This window comes from Plectropomus leopardus, chromosome 2, assembly GCF_026936395.1.
Source record: "Plectropomus leopardus strain MGB_pleo_1.0 chromosome 2, ASM2693639v1, whole genome shotgun sequence".
Taxonomy (NCBI): domain Eukaryota; kingdom Metazoa; phylum Chordata; class Actinopteri; order Perciformes; family Serranidae; genus Plectropomus; species Plectropomus leopardus.
Genome location: NC_142177.1, coordinates 22022272 through 22041367, shown reverse-complemented (window position 1 = coordinate 22041367; position 19096 = coordinate 22022272). Strand labels below are relative to the sequence as shown.

The 19096-nt window shown below is 38.9% G+C and overlaps 1 protein-coding gene across 3 annotated transcripts in view; it reads left to right on the top strand.

Annotated features, from left to right (window-relative positions):
* The window catches only part of asic1b (acid sensing ion channel subunit 1b), a 201265-nt gene extending 186884 nt beyond the window's left edge, over positions 1-14381 (top strand). For all 3 annotated transcript variants that reach the window (XM_042495665.2, XM_088088472.1, XM_042495656.2), the window contains 7 exons: positions 2921-3071; positions 4061-4117; positions 4689-4842; positions 9966-10057; positions 10453-10532; positions 11188-11289; positions 12071-14381. In XM_042495665.2, the coding sequence (XP_042351599.1) occupies positions 2921-3071; positions 4061-4117; positions 4689-4842; positions 9966-10057; positions 10453-10532; positions 11188-11289; positions 12071-12166 (732 nt within the window). In that variant the 3' untranslated portion in view covers positions 12167-14381. The remainder of the gene's footprint in view (positions 1-2920; positions 3072-4060; positions 4118-4688; positions 4843-9965; positions 10058-10452; positions 10533-11187; positions 11290-12070) is intronic.
* Positions 14382-19096: the final 4715 nt, after the last annotated feature.

Sequence of the window (19096 nt, the reverse complement as noted above, 5' to 3'; positions counted from 1 at the left end):
CACTCTCTGTATTTACTTATTTCACTGGCTGGCAGGCTCACTCTTCATTAATCTAATGCAGTTTGCTCACATTTATTCAACTGCCTGCTTCAGCAGTCCTGTAGTGTAAAACTGCCGGGGTCTTTTCAGCCGGCCAAACTGTCACTCACCATGATCCCACAAAAGAAAAATCTGCAATTTCTCCCTACTTAACATAAAAAGAAAAAGAACAGAATGTTTCTTCTCCATCCTCCTCGTCTTGCTGACTCTTGCCTTTTTTTCCTGCTTCTTACCCTTTCGTTTTCTCTCTCTCACCCCACTAACGAAGGGGGAGTTGAGGTCACAATCTTTAATATGATTTGTTTTCTTCTTCATGGTCATTAAACAGCACGCTAAGATGTCTCAAAATCTCTTACGCCAGATTCTTTTTTGTCCACACTTGCAGAATTAAGCTTTTGCAGAAGTTTAACCAATAGGAAGTAATGTTGCCACAAGGTGGTTTAGGATGGCTGAGTAGAGCCTTTGAAAAAAAGCAGAAAAATTGAAATAGCTGAGCATAAGAGAGTCATTTCCCAATCACACAGCTCCTCCAATAGGTCCAGCCTACGTGATGAGGTGAATAAAGACACAAGCACCTTTTATTGATTACCACATTTTACCCAGCTCTGATGGTTTTTATGTTCTGTTTGACTTTGCGAGATGTCCTTGATGTGGAAATAAGCAGAGGAATCATCATAATCTCCTGATTGGATTCTGGTCAGAGCTTTCTTTACTTGAGTGTGCTGTGCTGTATGTGTGTGTGTGTGTGTGTGTGTGTATGAACGCTGTATGTGCATATTGCTGAACATCGCCTTGGGTTATTAGTAACCAAATCCAGTGCGCGACACACATGGCTGCCTCTTGCACTCCAGTACAGATTGTAAAAAGCTGGTCCCTAAATCATAACAGTGGCCATTAATTTATTGCTGTGTGAGCCATCAGCGATGCACTGTTTGAACTGATGAGACGGAAACACGCAGGGGCTGTTTTAATGGCTTCTTTCTTCATTTAATGCACCAAATTGTGTCCTTTTGTTTAAGATAGCTGCAATCTAAATAAATACTGCTAATAATTTCATATGGTATGTACATTTCAAAAAGCTCTCTGTTGGAGTGACTTCAGTTCACTTTTTCAACATGAATAGAGTGGTGCAAGCATAAACAAGACTCATTGAGGCTTGTTTAGGAGTAGGAGGTATATATTTTTAAATTTGTCCTACTTTATGTATCTCAATTTCTGCATTACTTCTTCATTAATTATTTTTCTTTCTGTGGTTTAGATTTTTTCCTCTCATTTTGAATCTATAACAATCAGATGCCATGTTGATGGAGGAACTAGTAGTGCCAGCTTTCCTATACTCATGGAAAACCTGGAAAACACATAAAATTTAGCAATACAATTTCCCAGTCCTTGAAAAGTAGTGGAATTTGTAAAAAGTTTTGGAAAAGCTATGGAATTTTGTTTTGTGTAATGAAATATTCGCAGTAATATTCCATGGATAACTTTACATTTAATGGAAAATAACAGCACCTTTATTTTCTGTAGCTGACAACGTAATGAAGCTCTAATGTACGTTGATGTATGATTTTTTTGTAATTGTTGTTTTTACCATCACATATGTTTCTTTATTTATCAGGTGTTCTCAGATCCTGGCTCAGGTCCCTGATGTGAAAGCCTTCTTATATTAGTCCTCCTTCATAATTAATTTAATAACCTATGAGGTTGAATGTTGGCTTTACAAAACAAACCATTTAAATATGTCAACTTGAGCCAAATTGTTGTTGTTGTTTTTAACCATTTTCATAGTTATTGTTTACAAAATAATTAACCCTTTAAAATATGAGCACATTGGTTTGATTTATTCTAAAAAAAAGTGTTAGATAATTTCCTTGTCACCTTTTACAATTTTTTTTTTATTTTGTAGGACATTTCTTGCTCATTATGTTTTTCCCATGTTTTCTGAAAGAAACCAAACCAGTTTTCTCAGGTTTCAGAGGTTTAAATGCTAGTAGAAAAAACGTCTGATGATAAAATTTGATGTTGATCCAAGTGTTAAAAGGGTTAATAGAGAAAAGTAACTTACAGATTTATCTATAATAAAACTAATTGTTTGTTGCAGGCCTAGTCACATGCACAGACAATATGTGCAGTGAAGCAGCATACTCTTGAGTTTGTGCTAAAAATGTTGGTATGCAATGATGAGTAATCATTAAAATAAGGAACCTTAATGGCCAGAATAAGACATATAAGGGATGGAAAATCTGAGATAAAGAAATACAAATATAAGCAAAAGTGTACGTCGGCACAGTGTGTAAATGGGTTTTTCAGCGTTTCAGTATATAAAACTCTAAAGTCAGTGTGGTAGACGAGGTCGAGGATGTACAGAGGTCAGGACAGAGTTCATGGCCTAAGGGAAGAAGCTCTCTGAATCTCTGTGTTTGACTGACAGAAATGTCTACATGTCCACATTAAGTGGATATTTTATCGCACAGGAGTGATAGAAAATGTACATTTGCAGATCAAAACAGAAAGAACACGGCACCACACTGTCCTGCAGCAAAGCTGTTTTGAGTGTAAACTTCAACATCACAGCTGATACTATTCAGCTCCTGCATGGAGAGTGGGCAGCACAATAAAAGCACAGAGGGAGACTGGGAATAGGAGAAGCGTAGGAGAGAAACTCCCACAATAAGCACCACTATATACATGTATTCACCATAGAGAATGAGATTCATTTTCTGTGCCAAATACAATAAATGTGTAATGGCCTCTAATATAGATATATCGACTGAAAGTACAAGGTCAAATGACTGCATTAACAGGGCACAGGACACAATGTTCAACAGACAATATGCTCTATAACTAAAGTGGTTCTGCACTGTTGCTTCTTTCTCTCTTTCAGCTGACGTATCTTCCTCCACCGTGGGGAGACTGCAAGGCCACAGCGATGGACTCAGACTTTTTCAGCACTTACAGCATCACAGCGTGTCGGATTGACTGTGAGACACGATACCTGGTGGAGAACTGCAACTGCAGGATGGTCCACATGCCTGGTATGAACTAAAAGGGCGTCTCATTGCTGGATACAAATACACGTTATCCACATTTATTCATGAAGATGAAGATGTTATACTGTCTTTTGTTGTTGTTGGAAGCACTTTCTTTTAAAAATGTGTTGCCAAATAAGCAATTCTTAAGGAACAAACTGCTTTTTGCCAGCAACCGCAGATGCATCAGATACTTTCACACTCCAGTGAATCGGAAAACTCAACTATTTTCACTTTGTGTTTGTGCAGTGATTACAGCTGGCATTCGCTGTCTAACCTCGTACATTTAATCACCATGTGGCATCTCAGATGGCAAATTGAAAAGGAGTTTGGCACAGAGGAAACATTGGAATTTGGCCCCCGTTAACCTGCACTCACCTGTCCAATAATTGTAAATGTCTCTCTCCCTCTTCAATCAGGGTCACTTTCAGCTCTGTGTTTGCCCATAGAGAGCCAGACAATCTGTCTGTGTAATAATCAGGATTAGCTGCTATCTTATAGTGATTGTGCAGTTGATTAATGTGAGTCTACAGAGAACTCCCCCAGCTAAAATCCTCCACTCCTATTCATCTCTCCTATCTCCCTGTCATTGGAGGGATTTTTAAAGAGTATGGAGAAAAATGCAGTGAATAATTGCAGCTGGGAAATAATTTCCTCTACATTTAGGACATGTCTTTTTTCCTTTGTCGGGGGGAGAAGGATGGCTCAACTGCCACCAGAGAGAAAGATGGAGAGGGCGACACAGACGAGGGCGACAGACTGAAAGTGTAGACAAGAGGCGTCGGAAGTACAAAACGTTAATGAAATCAATTACAAGATGGGATCACATTTGTGACGAATATACAGTCCTGATAAGGGCGGTAATGACAGTATGAGACAAAATTAATTATGAGCCTCGTCATCCTTTATGCTTCTTCGAAAACCCCCCGTCTTCTTCCCTTTCTCCCTCGTTTTGTTCACATTGAGAACATAGTGTTTCTCCTGCCTGTCCTTAGGAGATGCTCCATACTGCACCCCGGAGCAGTACAAGGAGTGTGCAGATCCTGCCTTGGGTAAGGAGATAACCCAGCATGCTGTGTGTGTGTGTGTGTGTGTGTGTGCGTGCGTGCGTGCGTGCGTGCGTGCGTGCGTGTGCGCGTGCGTGTGCGTGTGTGCGTGTGCATGTGCTCTGTTCAGTGTGTATGTCCTGCTGTTCCAAGCCCCCTGATCCATGCTGATAACAGATAATAGTGTTCCTTCAGCGCTGATGGTAGCCATTCTCAAATAGTAAACCTCAGGCCTGCCGCTGAGGCTCTCCTTTTCACACTCTCCTGTCTCTCCATCAACTGATACCTTTCAGGCCTTTCATGTCTGTTACTTGTTTTCTTATTGACTTTCAATCTCTCACTCTTTTATGACACTGGCTGTCTCTCTGACTCTGTCGCTGTGTTTCTTATATCTTTTATATTTCTTATAAGGGTCTCTGGGCTGTCTCCTCATGGCGTCTTTTCGCAACTTTTCTCAGACACCTTTCTGCTGGCATTTTGTTTATCATCCTGGGGTGATGATAAATCTATCCGTCCCAGTGTCTTCTCTCTTTGAATCTCTCCTTCCTCCTTGTCTCCCGCCTTATCTATTTTTCAGACTTTCTTGTTGAGAGAGACAATGACTACTGTGTGTGCGAGACACCGTGCAACATGACGCGCTATGGGAAAGAGATGTCCTTTGTCAAAATTCCCAGCAAAGCGTCAGCCAAATACCTCGCCAAGAAATTCAACAAAACAGAGCAGTATATAGCGTAAGTAATATTCTTTTGTATTATTTATCCAGTGATGAGATTTTTTTTAGCTTCATTATTTAGTTCAGTTATACACATTATCAATGTTTGCTCAGTATAACTTCATGCACTGCTGACTGCTGAGCTGATACACAAATAGAAGCTAAAATTACACTTGTTGATGTCATCCGACTGTCATTTAGGTGCGCCTCAGTAGTTGTGATTAAAGAGCACCCCCACACACATTCATGTTTTAAAGTAGGGCCGTCAACATTAATGCATTTATCGCAATGCAATTATGGTCCATACATAATGCTTTTTTTTTTATCATGTTAATAGCCGGTCAACATTCCTGTCTATAAGAGGCTGAGTGTTAAAGCTAGTGTGATGATGATGGTAACATCTGAAACTAGAAGACTTGAGAAATCCAGTCAACCATGTCATGCTGGCTTCTCAACTTTTCTCACTTCCTCAAGCATTTTTTTCTCAATATTTTGACATTTTTTTCCACTGATGTTCTTTTCTGCACAAATTGAAAATGTGCATAAAACAAGAAAAATGGAAACGCACCTTGACAAATTCCAGAATCTATAAAAATGAATATGATTTTTCTTTTGACTACTGTACACAGGGTGTCTCCATTCTCAGCTTTAAGTGTGTTGGAGGTTTTGGGTTTTCACATCTCACTTCTTTGCTATGCATATTAGACCATGACTGTCATAACATTACCAAATTATGTTCATACATAAACCTCTAGATTCAAGGTGAACACAAGAAACTTCAGCACATGAGCCTAAAACAGTTTAATGTCAAACTCTGTACTCACAATATTCTGCACAGTGACACTGAAGTGACAATAAACAAAACAAATTTCTGAGGGAGATTTTTAGTGTTATGCATTATTTTTTCTAGTGCTAGAGGATCAATCAAGAAGTTGTTGTTGTTTATCAACTTTCTGGAGAGTCAATTTGAGATAGTATGATACAGTCATGTTATTCTTTTTACAAATTATGTTGTCGTAATCAGTGATTCCAACTAAATATTTAACATTAACTTGATCATTTTTGATTTTTTTTTTACACAAATGAATTTTGAAAAAAATCACAATAACATTGTGATCTTGACTTCAGCCATTTCCCACAGACCTTCTTTCAGTTTTAATTGTGTTTAACTTTTGTGTGTGATTTGCTATGTGGTTTAACAATTTTCAGAGAAAGGGAATCATTAGTTTATTACAGCTTTTTGTTGTTAGTCAGAGAATATCTAACAAAACCAGGTTCCTCCCGGTCTGAGAAAACAAAAATTGCACTCGTAGTTGGTCTTTATTTAGGGCGAATGCTACTGTCGTACAGTTCTGACAAGTCTCAAACATCATATGGTCTTGATTATAAGGACCTTGAAGTACCACCCTATATTTAATTTAAAATAGTTCAAACCATGTCAGTAGAAAAAAAAATTAGAGCTGCACTGGAACTCTCTTGATACAAGTGTTTTGAGGTCGATTTGGCAGCTCGCTTAAAGGCTAAGCAGTAACTGCTGTAACTATTTAACTTCCCAAAACTTGTTTTTTTTCCACTGAGGTAAGGAAATAGAGTAAGGATCTCCCACTAAAAGTTTGACTTGATTAATCAGCCAACTATGTACTGTTTCTTTGCCAAATCTAATGAAAAGATCAAAAGTAGTTCAAGGAAATGAGAAGAGGGTGTAATAATAGTTGAATCTTTTATCTATCATTCCCAGCAGAGCTGTTGAGGACAAGATAATTACACCATATGTAGTCAGAGTGCTGCAAAAACCTTTCACTGCTGAAAGTTTTATTTAATTCCCTGTGGATAGATGTGAGTCCATCCGGTTCATTTTTTGAGTGGCCATATTTCCAAGCAATGTCAGTCTGATGAGCATTAGCTGGGAGTGTTCTGGTGTCTGGGCTGCACAGTGTTTAGTGGTGTGAAACTGAAGTCTGTGACAGTGTCTTTCTACGGGGAACCACTAACACATCCAGAGAGAGAGGGAGAGGGAGAGGGAGAGAGAAAGAGCGCTATATCGGCTCTTTGACCACAGCTCTGATTAGATGTAGTGCAGGTTACTTACTAAGCAATGAGAACACAGTGAGGAAGCGTCACTCAAGCTGCAGGCTGATGCCTCACACAGGTCCACCCACAAATCAGGTGAAAACGTCCAGGAATGTCACAATAACAAGATGAAAAACCACCTACATCCGTGATTCTCAACCAGGGGCACTTCTGTCCCAGGGGGTAACTACTTCTGCAGCTGTCAGGGGGTACGTGGAATGATTGTAGAGAAGCTCAACTCAACAAGTCTGGGATGCTTGATTGAAATATGTAGCTAAATGTGAAAGATAAACTGTTTTAATAATTGGATAAAAAAATTGAGTTCTGTTTGAAATATTAGTTTGCTGGTGTTCTGCACACTCATGGTGTTCCACACAGGTGCCTTTTTTTGCCAATAGCTGAATAAATAATTAAAGGACATTAATAAAATGTATATGTTTCTTCCTCAGTTCCCCCTCTTTCATTATCAACCAAGCAAAACACCCCCACGCCATTTGTTCCTGTGAAATTTCAGTATGTTTGCTAGATGTGCCCACACCGCTTGTTGATGCAGTGATAAATATTTTACTTTTTGTTAAATAAATGCATTAAAATGGGCATTTTTAACATCAGTGGTGAGCAATGACCACTTGGCAGCACTTTCATACTGCAGCCTACAGGTTTTGGGGTGGTTTTATGACTCTGCGCTAGCAATAGCGTTCAATCCATCCCTTTTTAGTGAACGTGATCATTCAAGAATGCCTCGAAGGAGTAAATTGATTATAATTTGGTGGTTGAGTGTCAAAGGTCAGAGGTCACTTTGAACTCACAAAACATATTTTTGGCCATAACTAAAGAATTCATAGGCTAATCATGATAAAATTTCACGCAAATGTCAAATAGGACATAATAATGAAGTGATGACATTTCATATCCAAAAGGTCAAAGGTCAACTTTACTGTAGCCTCATACTGTTCTGCAAAAACAATTCTGTAGCCATTAATCCCCGTCATAAGTCACGAACAGAAGGGGAGACATTTGGCAAGAGACTGAATTGTTGACTCTAATCTTGAAACTGTGCTGACGGTAAAGATCATCTGTGCTGCCAGGGGAAGATGTGTGTGAAGCATCATGTTTTTTTTAATTTGGATCAAATTTAATGAGACAATTATACAAGTTTACAAACCTAACCTGCAGCTGCAAGTTTGTCAAAACAGACATGGTTTTGCTCGTCATCCTGTGAGCAATTATGGTAGGATTTCACAGATTTTATATATAATACTGACCATAATTAAATAATTTTATTCCCATTTACATAAGCGGAGGACTACACCAGAAGTTTCATTTGATTTGATGTGATTTGATTTTGCTGTAGACAACCCCTGGTTGTCTACAGTTTGACATAAATACAAAAAATACAAAACAACAAAATCATGCAACAAACACTAGAAATAACAACAACCATTACAACACGTGGATGCAGTGCAACATTTTACTCAATACCTACCATCAGTGTTCGACCCAGGCTACTTAGAAGCCATACAATAATTTAATAGGTTGACGGACTGATGAACAAACTAGTTGAGTGAAGCCTGTGGGGCTCTAAATCTTCTGTGTGATGGCAAAACCTGATATTCTTCAAATAACATGTGAGAGGGGTCAGACTTAATATTACCAGCCAGAGAAAACATCATTTAAGTATACGCAGTTTAGAAACTTGTCTCAGGTGCCAAATTAGCTGCTTGGCTGGCGGATGTTAGCAGGGGGCCCCCACATTGTGTAAGATCCAGGTAATTCCTTACCCTGGAAACCAAGCTTTTTTGGCTTCATGTACCACTGAGCAAAAATATAGTAATAAATATGGGCCCACCTTCAACACTGTATCCAGTTCTCTTTTTACATCCATGGTTAAAACTATTAGTTAATGTTAAAAGTTATGAATAATTGTCAAGATACTTGATTCAACTTAAACATCCAACTTCTGATACTCAAAGTAGTGATGGTCTATGAATAAAAACTTGATCAAACCATCCCTAATTATTGAACATTATCCACTTTTACATAATTAATAGTGTTATATGTTCAGTTTTACATTCAGTTCGACTCAAAGCAGGAAATGCTCAGATGTAATTAGCATTAATGAAGGCTGTTTAGGTGAGCCAGGTCCAGGGACATACTGGCTCACTGAAAAGGACATTAATGGAAAGGGGTCTAACTAAAGTCAGTTTTTCCACCTGTGTTTTCCCTGCTGTTTCAAGTCAAAATGTCTGCTATGGAACAGGTATGTGAAAAGTTCATGTGTCAGGGCTGTAGGTGTATATCTGACAAAAAAGGCTGTGAACCACTGACCCAGATCACCTCACCAGGCTACAGAATTAAGTGAATGATGATTGTTTTTCCTGCTTTTCACTAAGGAGGTTTTATGTGTTTTTAATAGTCCTCTGCAGTAAAACAGCAGGAGCTGCAAGTATAGCCTATCTCCCACACTTAGCAAGAAACAGCAGATGTGTGCTCATTTTGTATTAGCACATCTCCATCTCTACATTATCAGCTATAATTTGCATTTCAACTTAGCCCCCGGCTTTACCAGAGTTTCTTTTAAGACTGACAGATCATCACTTGTCTTGACTTAAATTTAAGTAATAAAACAGTGCGCCACGTAAGAAAAGAGAAACTACAAAGTCGAGTTTCAGTTTTGATCTCAACTCCAGTCGGCTGTGAAGACTGATTTGGCCCACAGAGGGGATATTCAGGAATCAAAATAATAGTCAGCTTTGCCCTGCAGCCTTCAAACTAATCCCCATTCTTTTTCATTCTGCTGAAGTCCTGAGTTTTTGACATTAATACAACATAAAATCAAACAGCTGTCATAATTTCCCTTGTTTTCCTCAATGACCAGACCCACCTAGGGGAAATTAGCTAGTGACAGCAGGTTATATGCTCAACTCGATACATCTTATCTGCAGGAAGTAGCAGAGTCACCAGTCTTTTTAGCCGCCTGAGGACACTGATAAAAAAAAAAAATGTATATATATTAACTGAGACATTTGAATATGTGACTTTAAGACGGTGTGCTTCTCCCTCTGTTTACAGTGATAACATTCTGGTTCTGGATATCTACTTTGAGGCGCTGAACTACGAAACCATTGAACAAAAGAAAGCCTACGAATTGGCAGGCCTTCTGGGTAAGGAAATGGCTGTCAAGTGTTTTCATGGGAATAGATAATATGCAGTATGCAACTTGACAGATGCTTTTTATCCAAAGTGACAGTTACGCAAGCGCTTGCATTTTTATAATAGGTATTCAGGTCCCAGAAGACACAGAACTGTCTCTTTAATCTATCGTGGCTTTTCAACTACATTTTTTCCCCCAACATCTATGTTTTCTGTTACATTTCTCACCTTTCAGACCTTGATAAAAATGTTTCAAAGCTGTTTCGTGTGAATGCACAGAGATGACATTCCTCTTTATTTTGTGTTAAAGACATTTCAAATTTTTTTAAGTGGGGTTGTATGGGATACTTAACCATAGTCGGTGTATTACACACAGTTATAATTTCTGCTTTTTTTGTCTATCCAGGTGATATTGGAGGTCAGATGGGTCTCTTCATTGGAGCCAGCATCCTCACTATTCTTGAACTCTTTGACTATCTATATGAGGTGAAATATCTCCTTTTTTAAAATATCTCACATCATCAGCGGGAGCCTTTCTCACACATCAACATCTATATTGTTTATGGAAATGTGTACTGCTCCTGTATTATTGGAATTACTTGCTCACAAAATGGAGTTTTTCACACAATTTCTACCATCCGCACAAGGATGTGTTTTAGCGAGCGTGACGAACGCTGTGTCCCTCACAGTCCTGCAGCCCATCTCTGTGCGGCACACACACATCTCAGCAGCAGCAACTCTGAATACATTAACATTTTGGATGTATTATATTTTAGATTAGTCAGGATGTCGCTGTCCCTTCTCATTAGGGTAACTCTGTGTTGCACGCTTCCTCTATGCCTTCTCTTCTACCAGTCCGCAGAAGGATTTTTGTGTATCTGTTGATTTTAGACTTGTGTGTTTGTGTATGAGGTGGACAGGACGAAAAAGCAGCACCTGCTCGTGCAGTCTCAAGGAGGAAACATATTAGTGAATGCATAAAATCAATCTCTTTATTGAATTTTACTTTGCCTGATAGTTCCAACTCCAAAGCATGTGTGGGCCTTAACCATGAGAAGACCAATATAGAAAAAGAAGAGTTTTTTGAATATTGTGTTTTGATCCCGAAAGGTCATTAACGGGTGTCCTCTCCTGTTTTCAGGTGATCAAGTACAAGCTGTGCCGATGCGTGAAGAAGAAACACAAAAGCCGCAACAACAATGACCGGGGAGCTGTGCTGAGCCTGGATGATGTGAAACGCCATGTCAGTAGGCTGCTGCTAAGTATTTTCACTGTGTCAGATTGCATTTCTTTGACGGGGGCACACTCTTCTTTGTCCTCGTTGGTCTCGACTGCAGCTGGTTTGAAGGGGTCGAAACAGCCGTGGCAACGGTGGTGATGGTGGGGAAGAGTAAAGGAGCTAGTGAGGAGATAGAGATGGAAGAAAATAGGGAAGGGGAGGACTTGAGAGACAGGAAAGAGAGTGAAATGGTGATTGGGATGAGAGGGAGAGAAAATTGAGTGAGAGAAAGAAGTAGGAGAGCGGAAAGTGGCTTGAATTTAATCAAAGGCTGGTGGACGGGACCAGCAGGGACAGGCCAGAATTAGAGCTTTGGAAGGTGTGACAGCTCACTTATTTCCAAGTGTAAATGAAGCCAGTTCACTTTAATTGTAAGTCTGAGCCCTGGTAGAGAAAAAAAAGAGAAAGCTCCTCCTCTGATCTGTTCTCCTGCTTTACTTCTTTCCATCCATCTTCATTATTTTCATCATTTTTTAGTATTTCTTTGGGATCTATTTCCTACCTGGCTCGGCTTGTTGCTCATGTCATGTTTCCCTGGGAGTTTACGACTTTAAGGTTTTCTCAAATGCGTTTTATTTTCTGTTTTACTCCAAGCATGAGGACTCCCTCTCTGCACGTTTGCCTCCCCTCTATCTCAATACTTTCTCTCCTGCTGATCATTTGTCTTCTCTGTCGTTATCCTCCTCTCTACTTTATCTTACTCGTCTTTTTTTCCGCTCTCTCTGTCTCCTCGCTTCTCTCTCAGACTCCTTGCGAGAACCTGCGTACACCATCGACATATCCTGGCAACATGCTACCTCATCACCCGGGCCAGGGCAACTTTGAAGACTTCACTTGCTGAGCAGACCCGGGTGGAGCAACAAAGTGCGTGTTATGCAACCAAAGCCAACCATACAACAGGAACTATCCAGCACGGGGAGTGTGAGGAACTGATACAAAGTCTAACAGAGACACTTTTTACACAGAAAAGGAGTAAAGCGGACAAATCAGATACGACACAGAACTGTCACCAGAGGCCAAGTGGAGAGGATTTCCCAAACATATAAAAAAAAAATGTGTCAATTTTCCGGAGAACATTTCATGCAGCACTCTAAATCTCTGTGTTTTCCTCTGGAATACTGCCGCAACTCGTGGAAGAGAAACTTGCCAACACGGACCTCTCTTTCAAAAGACAAAAAATAAAAAAAGTAAAAATAATCAAGGGAACATGTACAGCTATCTCACCATAGACAGCAGATCATAAAAGAGCCCTCCATGCCTTTAAATAACAACGCAGCAACAACAACACGATGGTTTCACACAAAAGCGGCCTGTTAGTGGGACAAATTCTCATACTGCTTACTCCACTGTACATGTACCAACATCTGTAAGTGTTGCAGTGCTCCATAGAACAACAGCTGGACTCTGTGTAGTTTGTACAAGAATGTATCTATGTTTATGATGAGTGTAGGCGGACGTGCAGAGGAATGTTCGGGCGGCTTGTGGTGGCAGTGGTTAGTGGTAGAGGTATATCATCTACCGTTTAAAATGTACTGGTGATGATTTCAGGTCTCATCATGTAAATGCATGCTTATGTTTGTCCAGTGCATGTTTATCATTTCATCATTTAAATTTTATTTTCTTTATATATAGATATATACTGTATATATATATAATATATATACTGTATATACACTGCATATATAAAAATTATAATTACCGAGTTTGCCTCAATGATACACAGTAAAGGGAGATCATACATCTAATATATTTCTGCGTATGTGTGTAGCTATGCAGTGTGTGTGTGTGTGTGTGTGTGTGTGTGTGTTTGTCTGTGTGTGTGTGTATGGGTGGTCAGATTGGTCAATTCTTGTACTTGCAACCAAGTGGGGACCAAACATTTTTAACAACCAAGTGACATTTTTTAAACGTGGGGACCTTTTGGTCGGTGCTCACTTTTTCAAAAGCCTATTTGAGGTTTAAGACCATAGACAGTTTTTAAATAATGGACGTAGCTACCGTGACATCACCCATTGATTTTAGAACTCCCATTTTGAAGTCTCAAGTTAGACATTTCGACCGCCCTTAATAATATGTAACTTTAAGCCTTAATAAAATGTAAACAGATGAGTTATGTAAACTTTTACCTCTGTACAGTTGACACAAAAGGGATGAATAAGCTACAGAGACCAAAACCGTTTCTTGTATCAAGCTGTAAACATGTTTATTTCTGCTGCAAAGTTGGACATTTAGCATGGGGGTTAATGAGTATTGACTCACTTCTGGAGCCAGCCTCAAGTGGCCAGTCAAGGAACTGCAGTTTTTGGCACTTCCTCTTAATTTTTCAGCCCCAGAGCTGGCCACTTTGTTGAGACTTAGTTTTAAGGTTCAGGGTAGAATCAGGTTTAGATTGGAGTAAGGGTTTGGTTCAGGGTAAAACAGTGGTTTGGGTTAGGGTAAGGGTACAGGGAATGCATTATGTCCACAAGGGTCCTCACAAAGACAGAAGTACAGGTATGTGTGTATGTGTGTGTGTGTGTGTGTGTGTGTGTGCGTGTGTGTGGGCTCACATGTCCTCATCAGTACCCAAGAAGGTACGGCTTGCATTTGTTGACTGTGCAATGAATGAGCGAGCTTCACCTAATTTCATTTCTCATTCTTTAGTTTTTTTCATTTCCACATGTGCCCGACGAGTCGAGGAGTCTTCATTCAACTTCATTACACTCTTATCTCGACTGCAGGATGAGGTGAGGTGAATTTTCTTTCTGGGAGAGTTATTTGCTGAAATCCTTGGAGTTTTGTGGGGCTGTTAAAAAAAAATTCTGTATCTGTGTTCTAGTTGCAAAAGTCTTATCAAAGCACAATACCGCCAGTATGTAGAGGTGATGTAAAAGACAACGTATTATTCTTCTTGATATATTGTCATATTATTAATATCGTGTTGATCCGACTGTTTTTCAGTTGTTTTTTTCTTTCATATAAAACATACTTAATATTGCCTGATAATCCTGTCTTCATATTCCAGGTAATAGGCTGGTTTATTTAGTTATCAAAGCATAAATAAAATGTAAATATCATTTTTGGAAATTGTTATTCTTCTGAGGTTTTATTCTTATCAGTGATTTCCTTCTCTATAAGCCTTTATTTGTCCATTTTGTTGAATAGGTAAACAGAGGGAAAGCAATTCATTTCTCCAGATACTGTGCAAATGTTCATTTTTAATCACAAGTAGCTCTCAGAAAATCTGATTAAGCATTCTGCGCTTCATCTAAAGCATTTTTGCTATCTCCATTTTCTCTAATCAACGTTTTATCTTGTGTTTTGCTTCATACAACATTTTCGCGGAATTAAGTCCACATTGAGCATTAAGGGTTTCGTGGGGCAGGAGCCTGGTATTAAGCAAGATATTACTTATCTACTCGGCCATTCATTTATGCTGCAGTTTTACAGCTGCAAGCCACAACATTGGTGTTTTTGAGCTCCATACGCTTGAAATGTAATTACAGTTTCTGCTGCTGTATGACAAAAGGATGGATGAGAAATATCCTGCACAGCCAATACAAGTTTTATCAAGATTGTCAGTCAGCCAGCAGCCGCACATTCTGGACGTCTCCTTCTCTCGTATTCTACTGTACATCTGGTGCTGCCAGCTGCCACACTTGTATTAGAAAGGCGGCTTGGTGATGCATGACTCTGTGAATATTAGAGCCCAGTTATGCACCCTTAAACATGGTCTGCCTTGAAATCATGTTTGTTGCTTGGCCGGCTGCTCGCCAGTCCACTGCTACCAGACACTAAGGGTTATTCCAGGAGACAAAGTTTACTTTTCCCTAATGATTTTTTCATGATTTCTTTTCAGAGGGGAAACCAAACATCAACATTGTTCATCAAATGTGAGCGTGCATTTTTATTATTCAAAGGAGAAACCTCAGCTGGTAACCATGCATTAATATACAAGCGTTAAAGCTCCCGGGAACCAGCTCCAAACATCTGATGAAGATTTTCCCTGTTTTGAATGTCTTAAACATGATGTTGCCCCCAAATGGTTTTATTATTTTCTGTTGTACCTGCCAAGAAGACAAATTAATCAAGAAATAAAAGATGATGCTGTTCATTTCCTGCTGGCATTTGTGTCTTTGTCTGAGCGACAGTCCTGTGACTCAGAAGATTGCAGGGGAGGGTCAAAATACAGGAGAGCTGTCTGCCAGTGACAGAAATCCTGCAGAAGATGCTTGCTGCATCCTGATAAGGCTTCGGGTCAAAGCAGGTGGGGGTGTGTGGGAGGTGGCAATACTAGCGGGAGTTCAGACAAACTAAAAACCTCTGCAAAAATTAGGTTACATTAGGAACGATTTCCTGCAGTCTTGTCGTCCTAATTTGGTTTCACGTGTTGTTGGTGGGTCCAGAATTCTTGGCACCCCTGTTTCCTTTCTGAATGAGATCAGATCATTATTTGCCCTCATTCAGCTCCAAATACAAAGATCAGAGCTCCCTCCTTGCTTTCACTTAGTTGGCTGACATACAGCCAATCTGAGGACACTATATGATGAAGATGCTACTGGGATCCATCCCAAACTGCCTGCCCTTCCAAAATGACTGTAACACCCTCAGCTAATCACTTCAGACAGCTGGATGTGATCTTCTGTGTTCATGCAGGGAACTTCTAATGTTTGTTGTTGTATTTTAATGAGAGTTGTCATGGGGCATGTTTTTTTTTTACCCACATCTGTCAGTTCATGCCTTCTGCTGTCACTGAACATGCACACTCTAAATCCTTTTACATCAGAGGTAATCCTATTATCACTTCTTGTTATCTACATCAACAAGGAGATTAGCTTCTTGCTCTACACTTTCTTAATGTGGTGCAATGTTTTATCATTTCAAATAACTAGATTAACAAATACTATAAAAATCACTGGGATAAAGTCAGTCCACTGTTGTGTTAATATGCAGTTACATCTATGCAGTACTGGGTTGATTTTAGTCAGTATCAACAAGATATTTTGACCCAGTGTGAGTGTTATTTTTTTGTATTAATGATGGGTTAGTTACATTTATATTTAACAATAAGTGGGCTAACAGTAGATGCACGCCTCCTTCTGCACGATGATACGGTTGGCAATGTAGTTTGGTAGAAAGAAAATAGTTCCTACATGAAAGTGCTCATGATAATGTCTGTGGATTATCTTGAGTAACTGGGTCATGATTTCTGGAAAGAAACTTTGCTGTTGAGTGCCAACTACTTCCATTATATTGGAGAGAGAGCAGACATCTCTACAGCAGATATCTCAAACACCAGGCAGCTCACACCAAAAAAATCTCTATTGATAAATAGCACTACAGGTTAAAGGAAAAGGGATGAACTATCCCTTTAAATATATATATATACATATATACATACATGCATATTATAGCTAGATAGATAGGTAGGTAGCGATAGATATAGATATAGATACAGATATTTATTTTTTGTAATTTTTGTAAAATTTTAAGCAAGACTAAAAAGAGTATTTTGACACTGTGGTGTTACTTCTTTTGTTTCAGTAAAATTTCTGAACACTTCTTGCACTGTTGCCAGTTGTAGTATAAAAATAACAATGAAACCAATCCACCATCTTGATTTTCTATCCATGGGTACTGAGTAAAGTTCACCCATACATTGACCCAAAATATGAGACATTTAGTATGCCTTGGACTAATTTATATTACTGGATATGTATTGTACAGAAATGAATTGAAGCTCCAGCTTGTCTCCAGGCTCTCTCTCCTGTCAGCATGTCAGATGAGTCACGTTTCTGGTATAAATTTATCCTGTCAGATCTCTCAGTGCAATTAGGATGCTCAGCCGTTTGTCATAGATAAGGCCGCAGCTCGGCTCCTCTGGGCTCCACTTTACATTCTGCTCGTTAAGAGGATTGATAATTACAGCGCAGTCAAGTTTCTCAGCTCTCAGGGAGATGCTGTATTATATTTCAGACTTGAGTCCGCCCGATTTGTCCTTTGATTTGTTTAAAGTAGGTACCCTTATTGTTTAATATCCAGGCTGTCAGCAGGCTTGTAGAGGATAAACCTAATCACCTGCCATCTCACACACACACAGGATGTAAAATCCTCTCTGCAGATTTGAATCACAATGGAGCAAATCTGATACTTTTCTGTCTCATGAATGAGGATTTCGCTACACTTTGCTCCAAGAAAACATAATGTATGCCCCCCCTTCTCATGCACACGCACTGTGATCAAACACAAGCAGGCTATCCGAACAGATGGGATGTTTTGTACTGTTGTAGCTTTATGCTAATTGGGGGGAAGTGTAATGACATCAAAGTTTGGAAACAAAAAAGAGTTCGAGTCTGTTGCTGACTTAAAAGATGCTGCATTCTTAACTTGTTGTTTACTTGTCAATTTACTGCAACTTCGGGGGTTCAACATCCACTCTCAAGATGAAACATAATATGTTGATATGCACTCAAAGAAGGTCAACTATGGTTTCAGGTCAACAACCATTCAGTGTGGATGTGCTGCAGTTGTCATTTAAATTAGCTTATTGTCAAAAAGGGAGCTAATTTACTAATTTATGAACCCCTGCTGTGATGAAAGAAAACACAATGTTAAATTTCTGTGATAACTGAGACTGACAGCTGAAATTCAGTGGGAGCACATGATACTTTTAACAGGGTTCAGGTTAATAATAAAATCTCTGTATGTGCAAAGAATAGTTGTTCTCATATTAGGTATTTTGGTTGTGTATTTAGTATCTTTCAGCATTAAATAAAAGAGAATCACTGCATTGTTTTTACATTTTTAAAAATACATTTTAAGTCCATTGATTGCTAAGATTGCACAGGTCAAAATGAACAGAAAGCACTTTTATATTATGATATCCCATATCCAAAGGTGCACATTTCTTCTATGCTTTTTCTTTGTGAGCTTCAGATGCTGTTTCACTTCTATCCAGTTTGTATAGTGTCTGACAGAACTCAAAGCTGGCTGACATTACAAACAAAAGAAGTTCACCTTAATACTCCTCTGAAAAACCTAGACAGGGTTGTTTGGTTTGGGATTGCTGTACAACCAGAAATCAAGTCTTCAGCAGGCAGGGAACATTTTTGCCATACACCAAAAGAAAAACAGATTGTGTTAAGTCATATTTGCTGTAGCACACCTGTTAAAATCTAGCATTGCCCCTGCCACTGTATATGTGTAACATAACTGATGTCAGAGTTGGGTGGTAAACAAAGTTCAGTGTCATTTTTTTGGTAAATGTACAACAACTGCAAAAGCAGTCATTGCCAATGAAAAACTTGGGTCACAGACTCCCTCCAACAATGCTATTTACATGTATAAAAATGAGAATAACAATTTAATATTGTTATTTGGTTTGGTTTAGAGGTATATTCCCAACTGAATAATAATAATCAAACAGAAAAAGCTAAAGACAAAAACAAAGATAACACAATTGATCAAATTTTCAAGACTAAGCAGTAGGGATGCACAATATTGGATTTTTTGCCAATATCCAGTAAGCTGATATATAACAATTAATTTAGCAGACAACTGTTACCGATATTGATATATATATTCACTTCTTCCCCACATAATCTTAGTGATCAAGTCTCTTCTGTAGTGGAATTAACATCATATTATACAGACTTTTATCATGATGGCCCACCAGCAGATGGAGACAAGAAATATAATGCTATTCATTGTATGTAGTATTCATTAATTTAACTAAATTAAAAAAAATACTTGAAGTTAGGGATTTTGTTTTGTACATGTTCCTTTAATCAGT